Raw genomic sequence first — 20,796 nt, 5'->3', positions numbered from 1 at the left:
TGGAATGTAACTCAGTACATGTACTCAAGTAGTGTACTACTGTAAGAAAATGACATCATGATAATTTAAATGAATGAATCTGAAAACTTTTCACGGACCCCCTGGAAGAGTGCCACGGACCCCTGGGGGTCCCCGGACCCCACTTTGAGAATCACTGATGTAGAAAACCACCAAAGACCCTCAGTTTGAGGTATTTTAACGACCCAAGTTTCAATCTGTACGCCGTTAGAACTCGAGGCAGATTCACAAACATGCTCCTGTTTCATGTGAAAGCATGTAGTGACTGTTCATATGGGATGCTGCTGGAGCTACAGTGTGACGCCTGTTAGGAGCTGAAGATTGCTGTGGCTCATCTGGGAGTTGTGGTCTAAATCAGAAATCCACATCATATCCCGGCTGCGTCTGTCTGTGGCTGCCTTCCTTTGCTTCTCTCCAGGGTTTAATTAGAGCCGCTGAGCTCCGTGTGAATAATGCAGCACCTGAACTCACCTGAGCGGCCTGCTGGAGCACAACGAACAACCTCAGGGAGGCCGAGAGAGCACCGCCTCCACAGAGAGAGAGAGAGAGAGAGAGAGAGAGAGAGAGAGAGAGAGAGAGAGAGAGAGAGAGAGAGAGAGAGAGAGAGAGAGAGCGAGAGAGGGAGAGGGTTCGAGGAAGGACTTCAGTGGATTTAAAGGGTTTCATGTCATTTTAATCAGCGCGCTAATGGAACAAACCTCTCCATGTATCTGCTCTATTATGTTTTGGGGGATTAGATAAACATGTTAAACTGAATTTTCAGTCTTGCTTTTATTATCGATTTTTCTTGATGTTCCTTTATTTGTTGACAGTCACATTTCTTTAATCAATTGTTTATTTTAAAAATAAATAAATATTGTAAATATTAAATATTGTGTTATTGGTTATCTATTATGATTATGATTATTATTAATAATATTTTTTATTTAGAACACATCCTTTACTTTAGTAAAAATTGAAGTACCTAATTGCGAAAATACTCCATTACAAGTAAAACATCTTGTGTTAGTAAAAGTACATAGTTATAACAAGGAAAATATGCTTAAAGTACCACAAGGAAAGGTACTTCTTATGCAGATGCATCAAGGATTTACAAGCGTTTTTCTTGATATATTCTATATTTCTTTATTAGTTGTCGTTCACATTTTTTTTAAATAAATTGTTCATTTAATTTTTTTTTTAAATATTGTAAATATTAAATATTGTTTTATTGGTTGTCTATTATTATTATTATTATTATTATTATTATGGGACTAATAAAGGACTATCTTATCTCTTATCTTAGTAAAAAGACATAATTATTACAAGGAAAAGATCCTGAAAGTATCACGAGTAAAAGTACACATTATGCAGATGCATTGAGGGTTTATATTAACTAATCATATGCAAGGTAGTTACTGTAGCTGTGTATGTAGTAGAGTAGAATTATAAATGGAAGTATTCAAGTAAAGTAGGCTACAAATACCTTAAAAAATGTAAATAACTACAATACTTGAGTAAAGTTACTTTCCACAACTCGTTTTATTTTATTTTTGAATACTCAATTTTGGAGAAGATGACTGCTATTAACAGTATTAGTATTGTTGAAGTTGCTATGGGTTTCTTGTAGTAGCCTATTATTTTTTTTCTATCTGACATTTCAGTGAACTACTTGAAATGCAAAAAAAGAGAAAAAAGAGCAACAAGTGAGGAAAAACTATTCAGACTGACTGCAGGAGGATGAAGAAGACTGGGCTGTTTGTGCCACCTAGTGGTCACTGACTGGAACACATAAATGGTACTCAGAAACTTCACAGTTTTACAAACAAAATCCCTTTATCAAGACTGATTACCAGCTGTGTAAAATGGGCAAATGTTCACAGACTCCCAGGAAGCCAAACATTTCTGATTAGTGTGTTTCAATTAGTTGTACATGATAGATTAATTGCTAATTTCAAGGTTAAGTTATAGAAATTTACAAAACAGGGGGCAAATTTAGAGGGCAGAGTCATAGTATAAGGATCTGAGTCTAGAGGTGATTTATCTTAATTTCACTTATGTAACACAATAAAATAAAATAAAATAAATCACAGCCCCTTTTAGACAAACCACATTTCAACTGTCCTTAAAGTGCAAAAGCTCTTCTCTAACTCATTTATTCATCTGTATCTCTTCTTCTATGATCACTATCGATTTAATAAGTGGAAATTAATAACAAATCTATAGAAAATAATTATTTAATAATATGTTGTAGGCTTATAATAACCACCAATGTATAAATGTTTCAAACAGTTCAGCTCAATTAAATCGCAAACTCTATTATTATTGTTATTATTATTAATAATTATTAATTTGTATGTAAAACAATTTTTTATTTTATTTTATTATTATTATTATTATTATTATTTTCTTCCAATCTACTGCTCCACACTCCAGTGTGGTAATTGCACCGTATCGTGTTTCTGTTTACCTGGAGACTTTGAACGCAGCATGCAAACATTTCCCAGCCCTCTGATTGGTCCGTCAGCCTCTGTTTTGATCACGTGACAGCAGAGATGGCCGCCTGCAGCCGGAGCAGAGATGGTGAGTTGATGTTGTAGACGTGTCGGTGGATTTAAAAGATGTTGTTTTGTGCTAAAAACAGATTATTCAGCTTTAAGATGAAACTCAGAGTCCGTCAGATTGAACTCTGCTGAGAAAGGTTCAGCTCTGCAGCTTGTAAAGAAGCTGAACCAGTCAGCAGCTAGCCGGCTGTGCTGACAGGCTAACCAGCATGCTCTCTGCATATAAACTGGAAAAACAAAGTTTAGAAACTTGTGTTTGGTCGATTATTTCTCTGTTGTTTCAATGCTAATGGTCATTGTATTTTACATCGTTGGAAAGCCTGTTTATTTACCTTCACAATGATGTCCAACTTGTAAGGATAATGCTTTTGTGGGATGAGCAGCACAGCTGATGATGTGGGTAGCGCCCAAGAAAAATTTGCCGAAATGCTCTAAACAGTGTATTCTCATAAGACTACCAGGAAGCCTGCAATGACTGCCCTTCACCGTCAGGCCCGTTTGCGCTGGTGTCAACAACACAGACAATGGAACCTGAACATGTGGGGGAATGTCATGTTCAGTGATGAGTCCAGGTTCTGTCTGCCAAAGTTGGATGGCAGGGTCAAAGTATGGAGACGACGTGGAGAACGCTATGCTGATTGTTGCACCGATCGAGTAACAGCTTTTTGGTGGGGCAGTGTCATGGTGTGGGGCGGCATCTCCCTCACTGGCAAAACAAGGCTTGTCATCATTGAAGGCCATCTCAATGCAGGGAGATATCGGGATGAGATTCTGCAGCCAGCGGCGATCCCATATCTCCACAATCTGACACCTAACTTCATCCTCCAAGATGTCAAGGCTCGCCCCCACAGAGCCAGGGTTATCATAGACTACCTCCCCTATGTGGGAGTAGATAGAATGGAACGGCCTGCCAAGAGTCCACACCTCAACCCAATTCAACCCAATTGTGGGATCAGGTTGGGCGTGCTGTACGTGTTAGAGTGACCAACACAACCTCGTTGGCTGACCTGCAACGAATCCTGGTTGAGGAATGGAACGCCATCCCACAGCAACGTGTGACCAGGTTGGTGACCAGCATGAGGAGGAGGTGCCAGGCTGTTGTGGCTGTGTATGGATCTTCCACCGCTACTGAGGCTCCTGACGGTGTATTAAATGAATAAAGTGTAAAATAGCCAATATGTCTTGTTTGTTCTTTGTTACTGATAGAGAGTTCAATCATCCAATCCACCAAACAACTCAAAACAAGAGTCAATACCAACAGGAGAATACACTGTTTACCATTGACGGAGCATTTTGGCAAATTTTTCTTGGGCGCTACCCACATCATCAGCTGTGCTGCTCATCCCACAAATGCATGATCCATACAAGTGGGACATCATTGTGAAGGTAAATAAACAGGCTTTCCAACGATGTAAAATACAATGACCATTAGCATTGTAACAACAGAGAAATAATCCACCAAACACAAGTTTCCAAACTTTGTTTTTCCAGTATAAATAAACTGTTTTAAAGCTTTAAAGTAAAGAACTGACCTGCTGGCTGTTTCCTTTAAAACAGGCAATTAACTGATGATCAGTCATACAACCTGTTTTTGATTTCAATAAAGAGGATAACACACTGGTTCTTCACTGAAAGCTTTTCCTGCTCCAGTGGTGGAAAGTAACTAAGTACATTTACTTAAGTACATTTTTGAGTTACTTCTACTTTACTTAAGTATTTCTATTTTATGTTACTTTCTACTTCTACTCCACTACATTCATCTGACAGCTGTAGTCACTTTGCATAGTTAGAAATAATAACACCAATTATCATGAACTAATAAATGCTGATGTGTTATTATAGATTAAACTACCAGCAGTATATAAAAACATTAAAATAAGCTCCACCTTTACCAGCTGCAACATTAAAGTGATGAACACATTAATGCATCATTAACTACAATATAATATCATTCTGCATATTGAGTAGTTTTTACTAAATACTTTTGTACTTTCACTGGAGTAATATTTTTAATGCAGGACTTTTACTCTTACAGAGTATTTCTACAATGTAGTATTACTACTTTTCTAGTGGTGGAAAGTAACTAAATAAATTTACTTAAGTACAATTTTGACCTACTTATACTTTACTTGAGTATTTCCATTTCATGATACTTTCTTCTTCTACTCCATTACATCTCAGAGGTAAATATTGTACTGTTATATATTGGACACATTAGTCCACTGGGTTGGGCTAATGTGTTGTTGCTAGCTAACCTGGACTCGTCTCCCTCCCTCAGGTCAGGACAGCATACTGGAGGCGCTGTGTTTTCCAGAGCAGCCAGCTGATGGCACCAGTGCTCCCAGTCTGCATAGTATCGGTGAAGAGCTGCTGGTGTGTCTGTTCTGCCCCGAGTCCGTCCCCCTGCAGCTGAAAGACGTCCTCCTCAAACACCTGCTGCTGGAGCACAAGCTGGTCATCGCCGACGTCAAACTCATCGCGGACCTCCCAAAGTAAGAAACCTGCAGGTTCACTTAAAACAACAGTCAGGTTCCCATATGAACTGTGAAACTGAATGTGTTTGCTGTCATCATTCCTCCTGTGCGTTCTGACTGTTTTTGACCCTCATTAGCTGTTAAATGTCCACATAACTCAAGCCACAGAAGATATCGTGTAACTGTTTTCACAGAATTAGCAGGACTAACCTAACTTTACTTTACTAAAGTCGGTGGCGTTCCTCTTTTATGACTACAATCTGTTCCTCCATGATGTTGCCAGTGAGCGGTGCTTCTCCTGTTCTGATGCGTTCCCTGTCCTCCGTCAGATACATGTTGTACTGGAAGGGCAGATTCTTGGAGCAGCCGGTCACAGATTTCTGCAGCGTGATCAAGACGAACTCCACCGGCCCCATCGGTAAGTTCATGTTAAACATGTTAACACTCACAGTGCCTCTTCTGAAACACACAGGTGAGTCCCATACAGTAGTGCAGTGATTCTCAAAGTGGGGTCTGCAAAATAATTTGCTATAAATCATAAAATTGTGCTGCATCATTTAAAACCACTTATCTACAGATGGGGACCATTTGCACCAATAAAACAAGAACTTTATGTCCATTACTCCCACCCAACCCGTGTTAGCTTCGGGGCAATAGAAACTCTGATATGATTCTGACACACAGCAATAAGTTAATTTTTTTTAAATTGAAGCACTCTAGACTTTAGACTGGTATGTTTAAATATCTGGATTTATTAGGGCTATGCCAGTTGTCAGCCTCTCATATATGGAGATTTCTTTCTTTTCTCTGTTTTATATCATATTAAACCGAATATATTTGGTTAACATTTAAAGACATCAGCGTGGACACTGGGATGGACATTTGTCACTAAACGATGAATCGCTAATGAAAATAATCATTTGTTGCAGCCCTAACTTTGACTTCATCTTGAAGAAAAAGCTGTTAAACAAAGTAAATATTTAAAGCTCGTCCTCCTATAACCACTTGTTGTTACAGAGAAGCAGGAGGACTACTTCCTGATGTGTGACGTCCTTCCAGAGGACCGAGTCCTCAGAGAGAACCTGCAGCAGAAACGACTGGTGAGGATCCGACATCAAATCCAACATCTCTTGAGTCAGTTTGTGATTTACTGACATGAATCAATATGCTGCAGACAGATTTGACTTTACTCTCTTTATACTTTTGGTTTTGGACGAGCCCAAAGTGGCGGTGCCGTTCTTCTTCTTCAGTGGTGTGTCTCTGACAGTGTTGCTCTCCCACAGGAGGAGGTGCTGGAGCAGCAGCAGCAGGAGAGAGACGACAGCAGCTTCCATCGTCTCTGCATGTTCTGCAGCGACGAGTTCACCGGAAACAGGTCCATCAAATGTGTTTCCATCAGCTGGTGCTGAACGTTAGAAAGATCAGTAAATACTGTATTAATGCTGGGGAACCAATCATCATACACTTTGAACAAGTTAGAAGCAGCACATATTCTATTTCTTGTCATTATTGAGGACATAAATTTAATTATTTAACTTCTTCTATTGTCCTCACGAGTAAGTGTAAACGCGTGATGCTGATATTTTTTCACCAGTGTTTTATGTTTTTATTAACCCTCTGAGACCCACAATAGACCCGTTTTTGTCTTTCGTAAGGGGGTACAGGGATCTTTAGGGGGAGATAGCAGGTCAACAGTAGATGTCACATAGAAGTGGTGTACATCATCTGAAAGCTGGGAACCTGAAGATTAATTTGAGATGCAGCTCAGCACTGTGTGAGAAGTTGTTCTAGTCATAATATATGATGGTCATCCCCATGCTCTATTGGGTCTCATTAGTTGTTGCAGCAATTTTTGAGTTGATACCATTTGTAACACAGGTTTGGTGCTAAATTTAAAAAAAATTTACTACTCGAGGTCTGTGGATGAAAATGTGAATGAACTCATTTTGGCCATGACAGTTTTCCCTCGCCAAAGTTTAGTGCAAGTTTGGAGCGTTATTTAACCTCCTTCACAACAAGCCATGGCATGGTTGGTACCAATGGATTCCTTAGGTTTTCTAGTTTCATATGACAACATAAAGTTATTGACAAATTTCATAAACCAACAATGTCTGTGGCTCTCTGCGTCAACCCCATTGGTTCCTACTGAAGACGTCAATCTTTAAAAACGACTCATTAATATACAGTTTCATAAAAATAAAATGAATTACTCCCACCATCATGTTTCCAGGTCGTCGCTGCTGAACCACATGGCCAGAGAACATTCCTTCAGCATCGGACTGCCGGACAATATCGTCTACTGCAACCAGTTTCTGGACACTCTGCAGAGCAAACTGGACAGGTAAGAGCTGACACAGTGACGACAGTATGTCTCCGTCTTTATTATGATACTGAGGTCAGATATACAGATAAAACCAACAACACAGCACAAACACATCTGTTTTTTCTGCCTTTTTTGTCCCTATTTCATCTCACCATGTACTCGCACAAACCATGAGAATGTGTTCAGTCCCAGTTAACTGTGTTTCAGAATCAGAAATACTTTATACTTTATTTACATTTTATTATTCATTTGTTTATTATTATTTTATTCATTTATTATTGTCATTTATGTATTTTTTATTATTTATATTGTTATTTATTGATTTATTTATTTTCATTATTTTATTTAATTATTTAATTTAAATTCGTTTTTTAAAATGATTTTTCATATGTATTATTATAAATGTATTCATTAATTTATTATTTATTCATGTACTTTATTATTTTATTTTGTGTCCTCCTTTCAGTCTGCAGTGTTTGTACTGTGAGAAAACCTTCAGGGATAAAACCACGCTGAAGGATCACATGAGGAAGAAAGCTCACCGCCGCATCAACGCCAACAATAACATCTACGACCGCTTCTACGTCATCAACTACCTGGTAAAACTCCAACACACTGAGTTTTGTCTGTTTGATGCACTGTGGGCTCAATTTTTGATAATTTAAAAATCTGTCTGGACGGTTTGTGGAGGACAGTCTGAAGATGCAGCAGAGAAAAACAGAGTGATGGACTTCATAATGTTGAAGCATATGAACATTTCTGCTCACTTGGCCTACATTTTGGTGGAAGTTACAAAGTGCTAGTACGCACGCCTGATTTGTTTTGAATTGTCAAAATTTTAAATTTTTGCTGTAGCGCCACCATCAGGACTATTGGCCCACAAAGCCGACTGAGGAAGTTTAGCATTGGACTGGACCTACGTGCAAAGTTTGGTTCATTTTCATGCATGGGAAGGCAGATTTCCCAGGAAGAATAATAATATTGACAAAAACAAGAGGGACTGGCAGCATAACTAAATACTGACCTGACGGTGGTGCTAGAAGAAAAGTCAGGTGAAACCCGGCTTTCAAATGGCTTTGTTTTGTCTGACCAACCGTCCAAAAGTGTCTCCGGTGATATAAAACAGTAAATCCTCACATTTCAGGAGCTGGAACCAGAAAGTGTTTTTGCTTGACAATTAATATGACAATAAATGGATGGTCAGATTTAATCTAATAGAGTTGTTTGAGCACTAGCTATACTTTGGGAGGAGTTTTTTTCTCTTCACTGTGTGATCTTGAAATGTCTCCGTCTGTCCTCCGGTCAGGAGCTGGGGAAAACCTGGGAGGAGGTGCAGAGTGAGGATGACCGGGAGCTGGTAGACGACGGAGATGAGTAAGTAGGAACCAGAAGGGTTTTACTGACTTTCTGAGGACGGCTTTAGCTTCATTCATCTCCTCTGAGGAAGCTTAGAGTAACCTGACTTAATGTTTCTGACACATCTCAAACAGACCTTGTTTTAGTCCTTTTTATTTTAGTCTGACGTCTCTGTGTTCTCCACAGTGATTGGTCGGACTGGCAGGCTCATCCAGTCTCTGCTGTGTGTCTGTTCTGTGATCACCAGTCAGAGACGATGGACCAGATCTACACACACATGAAGGTACAGCAACAAACCTTTCAGATAGTTTCAGATACTTAATGTACCTGAAATGATTCCTTTGTGACACAGAGAGAGATTCAGGGGCCTGACGAGTCTAGATTAAATTATTGAGCGTTCCTCTTTACAGTTTCCCCCTCACCAGTGGTAAAGATCTAAGACTAACAAAGTTGTCTTTCTATTATCAATTATTTGATTATTTGATAGACTTTTTATCGTAATTGATTATTGTTCCTCCTTTTTTTTTTTTAGGAATCTCATGGCTTTGACCTCCACAGTCTGAGGACTGAACTCAGTGAGTAAAACCACATTAGAAAACAAATACCAACATCAAAGTGCATCATCTTTAACATGATGATCATCACCATGATTAAAGGAAACGTACTTTAGTGTTTGTTTAACATGTTGTGTGAATCACACAGTATGTACTCTGTATCTTTCCTAAGTGGGTGGCTAGACCACAGGGAATCTGGTGTGTGAATTTATGTATTATTACCATTATTATGTATTATATTTATTTATTATTAGCATTATTATGCATTTATTTATTTTTATTCATACATTTTAAAATTTAATTTATTCTATTTTTTATTTATTTATATATTTTATATTTATTATTATTTTCTTTCCTTTGTTTTTTAATAGTTTGTTTTTCAATTTACAGTTAGTATCTGTTAAATGTTCATATTATTTTATTTTTTGTGGTTTAGGTTGTTGTCTTTTTTCTTAAGGAAACAATAAAAAGCATGATTTTAAAAAAAAAACGTGAATGTGAGTATGCATGCTCACGTATTGACATGTGACATTTTGCGATTTCCTCCTCATCCTGCAATTTGAAAATAGTAGTAGGCCATATTACGTCCATAAGATAGAAAAACTTGAAACAGTGGTAATAATAATGTATTTTAGTGTTTGTGAAACATGTGTGAATTGGGAGTATGCGTGCTCACGTTAACATCCCGCTCTGCCGTGTCCTCCCTCAGACCTCCGCTTCTACCAGCAGGTCAAACTGGTGAACTTCATCCGGCGGCAGATCCACCAGAGCCGCTGCTACGGCTGCCAGGAGAAGTTTGACTCCAGAGACGACGTCCTCCGTCACATCGTGGCTGAAGGTCATGTGATGAAGCTGCCAGACATGTCGACCTGGAACCAACCACAGTAAGTTCAGCAGCTGTAGGTGTTTATTATGTTATGGTATATGTTCATGTTGGTGTTCAGCCGTACCTGCAGCTTGGTGATGACGGTGTAGGTGGGTGGGAAGCCAGTGAGGGAGGACGTCCTTCTGGCATGGTTAGATGTGATGCTACCACTACGAGGCGCCACTGTTGAAAATTCTACAATATAAGCTTTAAGTTTTTGGTTCTAGTCCGATATACCACAGTTTTCTCTCCACGACACTTCCCGGGCCAAAGCATTATGGGAACTGTAGTTCAGTAGTGAGAGCTTGTGGTTACGACATGGGAAGTCGTGATATTATTGGCGTTCAAGTGGTTAAGTCGTGAGAACACCGCTGCTAAGCAACGGCAACTTGGACGCTACTGTCGGCGTCTAGAAGCCACTGAGGCTAACAATTTGCTTTTGCCTTGCTAAGACACGCAGCGACTCTGGAAAAAAAGCCGAGCAAAAGCCTAGAAGTGTATTTAAGTAAACCGCTGGCCTCCATCTCTCCTCAGGTATTACTTCCCCACATACGAGAACGACGCCCTCCTGTGTACGCTATCTGACAGCGACGACGGTGAAAGGGACGAGACAAGTCACGGCAGCGAGGACGTCCCGGTTATCGCAGAGGACATCTCCAACCTCAGAGCGCTAAAACAGAGCAGCGTCCTCAACCAGCTGCTGAAGAACAGAAGCTCCTGCAGCTAGACGATGGACGATGGACGGTTTTTAGTGACGGGATGGTCGGACTTCTTCGTTTTTGGACAAGTCTTCATCAGACTAGTTGTCCTGTGTGCATCACAACCGTGCAAAACCTGCGGAGATGTTTTCGCACTTACATACATGTGGACAACACGGCATCTTTCTTTTCAGCACTTAAACCGCTCTGTGAAAAACAAGTAATTAACCCAATCATGCACTTTAAAAGCAATCAGAAGCCTTTTCAGAAGCTGCAGTTCAACATTTACTTGCTACGAATTTCCATTCAAGCACAGAGATACATTTAGACGTTAAGACGTAGATGTTAAATTTATTACTTAAAGTAAAAATTCTATTGTAAATTCAGAAACTATAACCAGCACTGCATGAAAGTAGGTGTCTCTCACAAGAACAAAAAGCATCTTCCAGCTGTTTCTGTTGAATAAATGTTGTGTCTAACACCCGCTCTCCGTCTACTTGACTGTCTTGTTGTTTTTAGCCGGCACGATGTTCTGCGTTGCTTTTCCGAGCGCGACCTGCCGTATGGTGGAACCGAACTGCAGCGTGCTCAGTGTTTCCGCCTCGTTCTTCGTGTCTGGACTCACATTCACAAACACGCAGCACTGCAGAGGAACCAGAGGAGACAGATGTTAAGTTAAAAAACAGATGTGAGAACTGTCAAAAAAGTATTCATTCCAACATTTCCAACAACTTCTTAAAGGTTGGTCTGAGGTAAAGGAAGACTTCAGTGTGAGGTGGTTTACCTTAGCGTCTCCACTGAGGCAGGGCTGCAGGAGGTGGGTGAGTCTAGAGTTCCTGAACGGGATGTGGAGGGCGTTACACTTCAGAGCGTTGAACACCTGATGGACAAACAGTGACCTTTGACCTCACTCAGAAACACTTATTCAGTTCTCAGGAGGAAATCTGAATGGTTTGTTCTGTTTATCAATACTTGCTGTACCTGGTGAGGGCGCTGTATTAAAGCCACTCCTCATATCATTTTGACCACATGCCTGTCAACCTTTCTGTATGCAGCTCACAATGAAATTTATTAGGACTACCTGCATCATTATCTGGGGAATGTTTACAAGTTTAACCTGAAAGTGACACTACAGTGTTTAATTGGATCAGTGGTGTAAGAACTGAGCTGGAACCAGACCAGGTGAGTCCTCAGTGGGTCGGCGTACCTGTCCCAGTGCTGTCAGTGATTTATTGATGGCGGCCGCCTCCACCAGCCTCTGACCCTCAGCTTCGGTCTTGGAGATCCGCTCAGATCCAGCGAGGTCGCACAAGGTCAGCGTGCCACGAGTGGTCAGGCCCGACACTTCGTCTGAGCCCTCCACCTGCAGCGCCACCACCAGGTGAGACCGGGAGCTGAGGAGGAAGGACACAACGCCACATCACTCATAATAACATCATTCTGAGCTTCGTCACATCTCTATGTTGGAAGTAGAGCAGCACCTCTGAATGTTCATCTTGGTCGAGGCGATCTTTCGGTTCTTTTCACCCGTCTCCATGACGTTGAGGATGTCGGCCTCGGTCTGCACCTGGATCTGGGTCAGTCCTGGGACCGTTACCGACTTCCCCTGGACTCTGATGTCCAGAGCAGCGCCGGGGCTTTTGATCAAAAGGTCGTTCAGACTGTCGTTGTAAATCTCCAACATCGAGATCTGAAAATGAGCAAAAGTACATTTGTTTGTTTGGCGAAGTTCATGTTCTGACCAGAGAAAAAATATATTTGTTCTACTTTTAAGTGCATAGATAATAAAGCTTAAAATTAAAAGCTGATCAAAAATAATGAAATATAAATAAATAAATATAAGTGAATGGAAATGTGGCTAATGTAGGAGACTATGTAGAAGTAATCCCTTGTTAACTATATAAAAATGTGATAAACAATGATAAAAATATGAATCCTATAACCCTGTTTTATTACTGAAACAGCATACAATCCTAGTGCTGCTGTATAGACCCCAGTGCTGTAATACTCACACTGGCCGCTGTAACTCACAGCTCTAGTGATGTAAAGTAACCTCGCAGCTGCAGGGGGCCCAAAACGGAATCGGTGACATAATGTCTGGCAGAGGAGGTACCAAGATCATATGTATGGTAGAGGGTATATGCTGATTAGTAAGATATTTTGACAGAGACCAGTAGAATTGAAGAATACTAGAATTTATGATGGCAGGATAGGAGGGATGAGTTATTTATTCCAAGTATATAAGGTTATGATGTAAAGCCGCGAGCAGTTGCGTCCGGACAGACATGTCCGGACCGGCTCGGGTTTTGGTTGTGTTTGTGTCTGTTGATATTAAACATGATGAAAACTCTGCTTCTTGCAAAATACTTGTACAGCATCAAGTGATTCATTTGAGTAACCTGTGTTGACTTTCTGACACCATTAAAATTGAACATTAAGAACATTGAGCTGGGATCTCAGCTGTTCCTGGCCCAAGGCTTGAGATTTCCAGACTCAACAACTATCGTGTCTTTTGTTTGTAAATCCTCTGGACGTTTGGACAAATTTGAACAAGCATTCTTCATTAAAAGACCCACAAATAACAAACTTATATTTTATATTATTGATAAGCCAAGCCAGATCATCAACAGTGAGCTGAGAGAACATTTTAGATTTTTTTCTCCCCAAACTTGGTTCATTTTCTTCAACATTTATTTGGTTTTCAGAGCTCCACATGAAAATCCACTGTGACTACATCAAAATTCAAACCTTCAGAGTGTAGGAGATCTTCTCTTTTCCTGCACAGATGCGTAGAAGTTCTCGTATAGACCTGAGGAAACACACACGTTATACTGCCGGTGTGTGAGCAGACTCGAGGTAACAGGAGACGCTGATGAGCAGAGCTTTGTGTTGCTGGAAACTCAACCTCTCTGTGTGTAAACTGACTCTGAGTGTCAGCGCTGAGCTGTTGCTTCGCTGCCTCATCACGTATTGATGAAGTGTTGTCAGGTGACACATCACATAATGAGACGCAATTAGTCTCATTTGGCCCCTGACAGCAGTTCATTGTTCCAGGCAGGGAGATAACAATCAGCAGAGGGGTTTAAATGTGTTTGGACGACGCAAGCTTTCAGATTTTATTCTGTAAAAACCCACTGAACTTCTCAAGCGTGCCCTCGATTAACTCACCTCAGCTGTTTATAATCGGTGCTTGTCACCGCAGGAAAATACAGGTGTAACCAATGACATTTGGAATGGCTCTGTTTCGTTTGGCCGTGTCAGTAAGTCTCAACACAACACAACAGGACCCTGGAGCTGACACCGGTATAAACCACATTAGTTACACTTGTGTTTAAAAAAATAAAAAATAAAAATGTCCACTGTTAATTTTTTCCTGAATTTCCAGAAACACAAAACTGTTGTATAACTGCATTAAATTATGAAGTGGGTGTAGAAACTGAAATCTATGGAGTCATAGGAGTGCCATAAAAAAGAATAAATCTGTAAAATAATATGAAAATAAATATGGAAATAGAAATAGAAATAAAGGAAGGAAAAGCAACAGGATAAAAATAAATAGATATTCTTTTGTAAATATACAGAGAAAATAGAGTAAATTAATATACAAAAATTAAACAAGGCAAAAGTAAGCATGGCTCAAATACCGCCGCTCACTGCTTGACCCCTACTAAATTAGGGCCAACGGTTTTGCCCTTTTGGAAAAATTTTAAAAACTGTTGGGCACCCTGGACTTCTAACCCCCAAAAGGCACAACTAGACCACACTGTCAACCATCATACCAAATTTGAAGTTATTAAGTTAAATAGTTTCTGAGTTCTGCTCCAGAAGCAAAAGTGTGACACGCGAACTGACGGAAGGACGGACGGATGGACACGCGGAGCGCTATATACCCCCGACCACGTTGTCACGGGGATATAATAAACATGTATTTCAAAATTATATAATAAATGAACAAGTAACTGGAAAAATAAATGAAATTGCTTATTATTATTATTTTATATTTTGTTATTTGTCTTTATATTTCCACATTTATTTTCTTTTACAGATGCATTCTTTTTAATGGCACTTCTATGGAGTCATAGGAGTGACATAAAAAAGAATACATCTGTAAAAGAATAAGAAAATAAATGTGGAAATATAAAGAGAAATAAAGGAAGGAAAAGCAAAGTGATAAAAATAAATAATACAAATTATATAAAAATACATATATTTTTGTAAATATACAGAGAAAATAGAGTAATTTATATGCAAAAATTGAATATATATATTTAAAATAATATAATAAATGAACAAATAAATGGAAAAATAAATGAAAATGCTTTTAAATATTATTTTATTTTTTGTTATTTATATTTCAAAAATTATTTATTTACTTATATTTCAACATTTATTTTCTTTTACAGATGTATTCCTTTTTATGGCACTCCTATAACTCCATAGTGTGTTTCCTCATCAGTGCAACATGGTGGAAAACAAAACCTGATGTTTATGTGTGTCCTTTGTCCAACAAAGTATCGGTGTAAATTTTTAAAAACATGGTATGTTTTCTTTAAATCAGGAGTCACACCTCCAGTTTCCTTCAGTTAACTCTCACTGTGAAAACTCTGAGTAGCTCTGACCTGATGTTGACTCCAGGGTTTTCCTTGCTGCCCATCATGGTGTACGTCTTCCCCGAGCCCGTTTGTCCGTACGCCAGAATGCAAACGTTATAGCCGTCCACACAGGAAGTTATCACCGGCAGAGTTCCTGCAAACACCTCCTCCTGCAGTAAGGAAGGACAAAGGAGTACATGAAGATGATATTCATTTGAAATAAGTAAACATTTCTGAAAAGGAAAAGCTGTTGCTGCTTTATGTGTCTTCCAAAACTCTAATCTTAAATAACAAAATAAACTAGGAGGGCTGATGTTGATGTTCTTCAGAGTGTATTTAAGCTTTAATTTGAAATGTTGCTGCACTTTTTCTCTGGTGTTATACTGAAAACAATGATTTCCTTTGAAAGAGATTCCCCTTATCTCTTTAATGAATGTTTAAATCAAACATTATGAGACGTTTTAGTAGCTGAAGGACTGCTGCTCTCTGAAGGCCCAGAGCTCGTTAAGATCTGCAGCTCGTTAAGATCTGCAGCTCGTTAAGATCTGCAGCTCGTTGAGGCCAACAGATCGTTAAGGCTAACTGCTGGCCTTCCCTACAGGCAAATTAACAACATCGCTCCGGTATTTAACAGTGTACAGGAATAAAATGTAACAGTAAGCTTTGTGTTATTTAAAGGAGAAGTGTGTAGGGTCTGGCGACATCTAGTGGGGAGGTTGCACCAGCTGAAACTTCTCCTGTGTGCCAAGTGTGTAATAGAACGATGGTGGCCGATGTGAAAATGTGAAAACGTGAATGTCTCCATGGTACGATTTGTGAAAGATTCAGAGGGTGGTGGGAAAAATGTTGTTATCCATGAAAATAAATCATGAACCACAGTTGGCCTTTATAGACTAGGAAGCCTGTTCACAGTGTCTGTTTCTGAACTTTAATTCAAGAATTTCTGAACTTGTATTTAACCACTGCATTTATACGAATATTTTAATCCACTTTTTAAAAAAATTAATTCATCAAGTAGCGCGCGGTATTTTCACTTCTGTGTCTTGTCCTTCCCTCATGTGGAAACAAAGGTGATGTGATCATACGCAAAACAAAAGGTTAAATGCTAATTTAACCTGTCAGGATTAAATCCCTCTTTCAGTAACATGGATAGAACCACTTGGCCAGATGTGCTATAACACTTGTTGATAAATTTCAATATTTTGAAAATAATCTCAAAATGCAATAGCACAACGTGCCGTCAACATATACATAAATAGGCTACATTATACTTGTCAGACTAAGCAAACAGTCTGCTTCAATGAGGGATTTCTGTCTTCTTTTTCTGCTGTGTATTAGTTAATTAGCACAAAATACCGTCCAGCTGAGGCTCATGGGAATGTCATCAGCTCTGCAGGTATTTGGTCATAAACCAAAGTATTGGACACATTAAAATGTTGACCTGAAGGTGGCGCTGAATGAAAAGGATCACCAAAGTTACTACAGTGCATCCTGAGGGGAACATGAATGTGCGTACTGAATATCAGAGCAATCCATCCAGTCTTCATATAAACAGGGTTCAGTGTGTTTAAACAAAGCTTGGCTTGTACTGATGGACCAGTGGGTTCAGAAGGGTTGAAGAGGTCGAGGTGAGCCGTTACCTGTGTGCTGCTCTGAGCGTAGACTTTGTCGAAGTGGAACTTCTTCCTGCTTCCCTTCTGGACGACCACCACTTCCTGGTCGTCGGTTTTCTCCAGACAGCATCCGGAGGCCGAGCTCATCCTGCAGCGACAGAACACCCGGATGTTTCCCTGCAGCTCCAGCAGCTTGTTGTACAGGCTCTTCCTCTCCACTGCCTCCTTCCTGTAAAGGGACCGCAGCTCCTCCACCTCCCCGGCTGCCTCTTGCTCCACCTGGGCCACCGTCCCCACGGCGCCCTTCAGTTGCTCCAGCTGGTTCTTCATGTCGGTCAGCGCCTGGCTGACTGTGGAGTGAAGCTGCTTGTTGGAGACGTTCAGCTCGCGGGTGAGCCGGCTCACCTGGCGGAGTTGGTCGGGCTCCACGGTTGGCTTGGTGATGGTTTTGACAGGTGGGACAACGGGAGCCCGGCGGTTCGAGAGGGATCGGATCTTCTCTCGTGCCTCCTGCTGGTCGGCCTCAAGCTCCGCCAGCTTCTGGTTCAGGTGCTGGACAACTTCACTGAGGTAGCGTACTTCCCTCGCCAGGTAGCTGTTCCTCTGGAAGAGATTGTCCACCTCCTTCTCTTTGGTCTGCAGTTTCTGCCTCAGATCCTCGATGACCCTGTCCCGCTCCAGGAGGGCTCTGCTGGGTTAAACACATGTTTGGTGATGAGTCTTTACAGGAGAAATACGCGTTTTAAAGCTAATCGTGTGTTTGTTGCAGACCTGAAGGAGTTGAGGTCGCTGTAGTTGTGATCTCCGCTCTGAGAGGCCTGCAGGAGGATTTCTCCAAACATGGCGAGGTAGACGGAGATGACCTCTTCGGGGTCGTAGTTGCACTGTCTGAGTGCTGCAGTGATCTCCTTCTGGTCCACCAGACCTGGCAGGGTGGACTGGAACACAAACACACCGAATACACCTTCTGCTCTACAGTAACAGCCTAGAATGAGCAACATCAGAGTCTTCCTCACCATGACTCGTTGGACTCGAGCTTTGACGAAGTCGACGTTTACCTCCCACTGCAGTGGCAGCAGCAGCCACACACCCGCCTGAGGATCCCAGAACCTGCAGACATTCACCCGCTCCTGGAAAACACCAGGATGTTCTAAAACTAAAAGTAGATCTACTGTAGAGAAACACCAGAGGATGCACGACTACAGCTCCTGTCTCACCTCAAACATGTAGGTCATGACGGTTCCTTTTCCTTGGATGTAGATGCTGCCGGTGCGATCGTCCTCTTGGACCGCCGGCTGGCTGCTGGCCGGAGTCTGCAGCTGACCGGAGCCCTGAGGGACAAAACACAGTTCTTCAAACTGCAGCTGAGATTATTTATAGTTTGCAGTGAAAGATTTATTTCATTCGTAGTGAATCTAATTATATACAGGCAGACCTCGTTGTTGGAGGTGATGAAGTGCCCCTGACTGTACCACTCCTTTGGAAACGGCTGCAGGTTCTGGTGAACACAGAGCAACAAATAAGATGAAGAAACCAGAATTAAAACATGACTTAGGGTCCTTTTTGTTGTCCTTAAAGTTGGTTCTTGTATTATTCTGATTTTATAAAGTTTAACCATGGGAATTTGGAGACTTGTATGATAAATGAAGGTCAGGCTATGGAGGGGAATTTGGAGGGAAATCTCTATGAACCAAAACAGGAAGATGGCGCTGTTCGTCCAAAGCAAGCTGAGCTTAATCTCTCTACATATGGTGGAAGAAGAAAAAAACATTGATTATAGAGGACGAAAGCAGCTGTTGATGCTGATACATTTTAAGGCCCCTTAGCTCAAGATCATGACTTAATTATATTGTTATCTTGTGAAAGTCACTTAAAGCTTCAGTAGGCAGAATATCTTTGGCATCACTAGTCAAAAAATCCATAATAACCTTTCAGCATATTGTAATTCAAGTGTTCTGAAAGAAAACTAGACTTCTGCACCTCCTCATGGCTCTGTTTTCAGGCTCTAAAAAATCTAGCCCACAACGGGAGACTTTGGCCAATCACAGGTCATTTCAGAGAGAGCGAGCGTTCCTATTGGCTGTGCTCCGCCTGGTGGGCGGTGCTTGGTATTTCCTTAACTGATCTCAACATAGGCTCCATGAATGTCACAAAAACACAGAGTTTGAAATAATTTAGTGTATAGTATTTTTTTTTATTTCCAGATAAATAGTTCCTACCTGTGACTCGTCGACATAAACTCTGTTTTCATGACGGTTGAAGCAGCTGTACAGCGTCCCGTTGTTGTGGAGGAAACTCTCAAAATCCAGAGACACTTCTTCACCTTCTGCAACTGTTTCCTGACAATACAGTTCACACAACACGTTAACAATAATATATTGATTAATATAAAGCTGATGCCTCATTCAAACACTTGAACTTTCTACCGCCTATAGAAAAGTGGTCGGTATGGAGACCCTTCACTGAGTTCTAGTGGGAAATTTACATGGAAATAAAAACATAAAATGAGATATCAGTTTTTATACTGTAGTAGTTGACATGACGATCATGTAATATCAAAGTTTTCAGAAGGCTGCCACAAACTTTGGAAAATGTATTGCTTCCAAAATACTTAAAAAAAATTTGAGCAAAAATAAATAAATAAGTAAAAATGTTTGCGCTTCATGTTTGAACTTGTGTATTTAACACTATCAAAATTATTTTTAAAAATGCAGCTGTTTTCATTATATTTTTTTAATAATTAAAAAAATAATTAATAATACTTTCTTAAAAACCATTGTATATTTATTAGCAAAATGTTGAGATATATAATTGTGTATGTGCTCACATATTACATTTTTACCATTTTTTAAAAATACTGTATGTACAGTCTATTTAAAAAGAATGCTACATTCTCTGTATTTTGTAAATCTGTATTTAACAGAATACAATATGAATGTTGCATTTATATATAAATGAATGAGTGGATTATTTCTGTTTGAGATATTCAAAATAAAGATGTGACATACATTAATATTGGATGAGATACTGTCATGACAGTTGTAATAGATATAGTGATATAATCAGTCATGTAATGATAACATGACAGATACATTATTGATGTTTGAGTGAATATTTTAAAAAGCTGCTCACAGTAACAGCAGGACTCAGGACAGTTTGTGTTGTTTCTTCTACCTCTTCTTCTTCTTCTTCTTCTTCTTGGTATTCATCTTCTTCTTCCTCTTCTTCCTCTCTCTTTGTCTGCATGCTGCTCTCTTCACTCTTTAAAGACTGGATCTCCACACTGTGACTTTCAGGCTTCCTTTCCTCCTCATCTGCCTGAAAACACAACATGTTAGAGGAGGAGAAGGTCACTGACATTCAACCAAGACTATCACATTATTGCATATTAGATGAAATAGACATTTACCTGCAGGGTGTCGTCGCTCCGTCCAGCAGGTGTGGAGGGCCGGTCGGGTCCAGGTCCAGGTTCAGGTCCAGGTTCAGGTTTAGGTTCAGGTTCAGGTTCAGGTTCCCCGGCTTCCAGCCTCTCTGGCCGGGATCCTTCGCTGACGGACGCTCCGCTGCCCATCCTGACATCCACAGACAGACACTCGGAAACATCCAGAGAGAGAGAGAGAGAGAGAGAGAGAGAGGAGCAGACAGGTGAGAACAGGTGAGAACAGGTGCAACCCGACACACCTGTCCACGTGACACAGAAGCTGTATGTCACGACTCAGGAACTTTTATTTGCTGATATCTGGGAAAAAGATCTGGTTTT

At 40.3% G+C, this 20,796-nt stretch overlaps 3 protein-coding genes across 3 annotated transcripts in view; 2 read left to right on the top strand and 1 right to left on the bottom strand.

Moving 5' to 3' along the window:
• Window positions 1–20,796, top strand: part of LOC141766518 (nuclear factor 7, brain-like) — a 202,275-nt gene that overhangs the window by 72,122 nt on the left and 109,357 nt on the right. The gene's annotated exons all lie outside the window — the stretch shown is intronic.
• znf277 (zinc finger protein 277) lies at window positions 2,447–11,317 on the top strand. Its single transcript, XM_074633358.1, has 12 exons — window positions 2,447–2,580; window positions 4,840–5,053; window positions 5,365–5,453; window positions 6,053–6,135; window positions 6,319–6,410; window positions 7,266–7,376; window positions 7,825–7,957; window positions 8,665–8,732; window positions 8,901–8,997; window positions 9,247–9,289; window positions 9,978–10,152; window positions 10,668–11,317. The coding sequence occupies exons 1-12, from the start codon at window positions 2,553–2,555 to the stop codon at window positions 10,858–10,860; spliced, it is 1,326 nt and encodes a 441-aa protein (XP_074489459.1). The 5' UTR covers window positions 2,447–2,552; the 3' UTR covers window positions 10,861–11,317.
• Window positions 11,325–20,607, bottom strand: LOC141766895 (uncharacterized). Its single transcript, XM_074634067.1, has 13 exons — window positions 20,446–20,607; window positions 19,256–19,375; window positions 18,472–18,534; window positions 18,254–18,400; window positions 18,053–18,166; window positions 17,808–17,974; window positions 17,064–17,724; window positions 15,451–15,593; window positions 13,580–13,640; window positions 12,313–12,521; window positions 12,039–12,225; window positions 11,616–11,711; window positions 11,325–11,474 (listed from the first exon to the last, which is right to left on the bottom strand). Exons 1-13 carry the CDS (start codon window positions 20,605–20,607, stop codon window positions 11,325–11,327), a joined length of 2,280 nt encoding a protein of 759 aa, XP_074490168.1.

Source organism: Sebastes fasciatus, chromosome 4 (genome assembly GCF_043250625.1).
Source record: "Sebastes fasciatus isolate fSebFas1 chromosome 4, fSebFas1.pri, whole genome shotgun sequence".
NCBI lineage: Eukaryota > Metazoa > Chordata > Actinopteri > Perciformes > Sebastidae > Sebastes > Sebastes fasciatus.
This window is presented reverse-complemented; position numbering and strand designations above follow the sequence as displayed.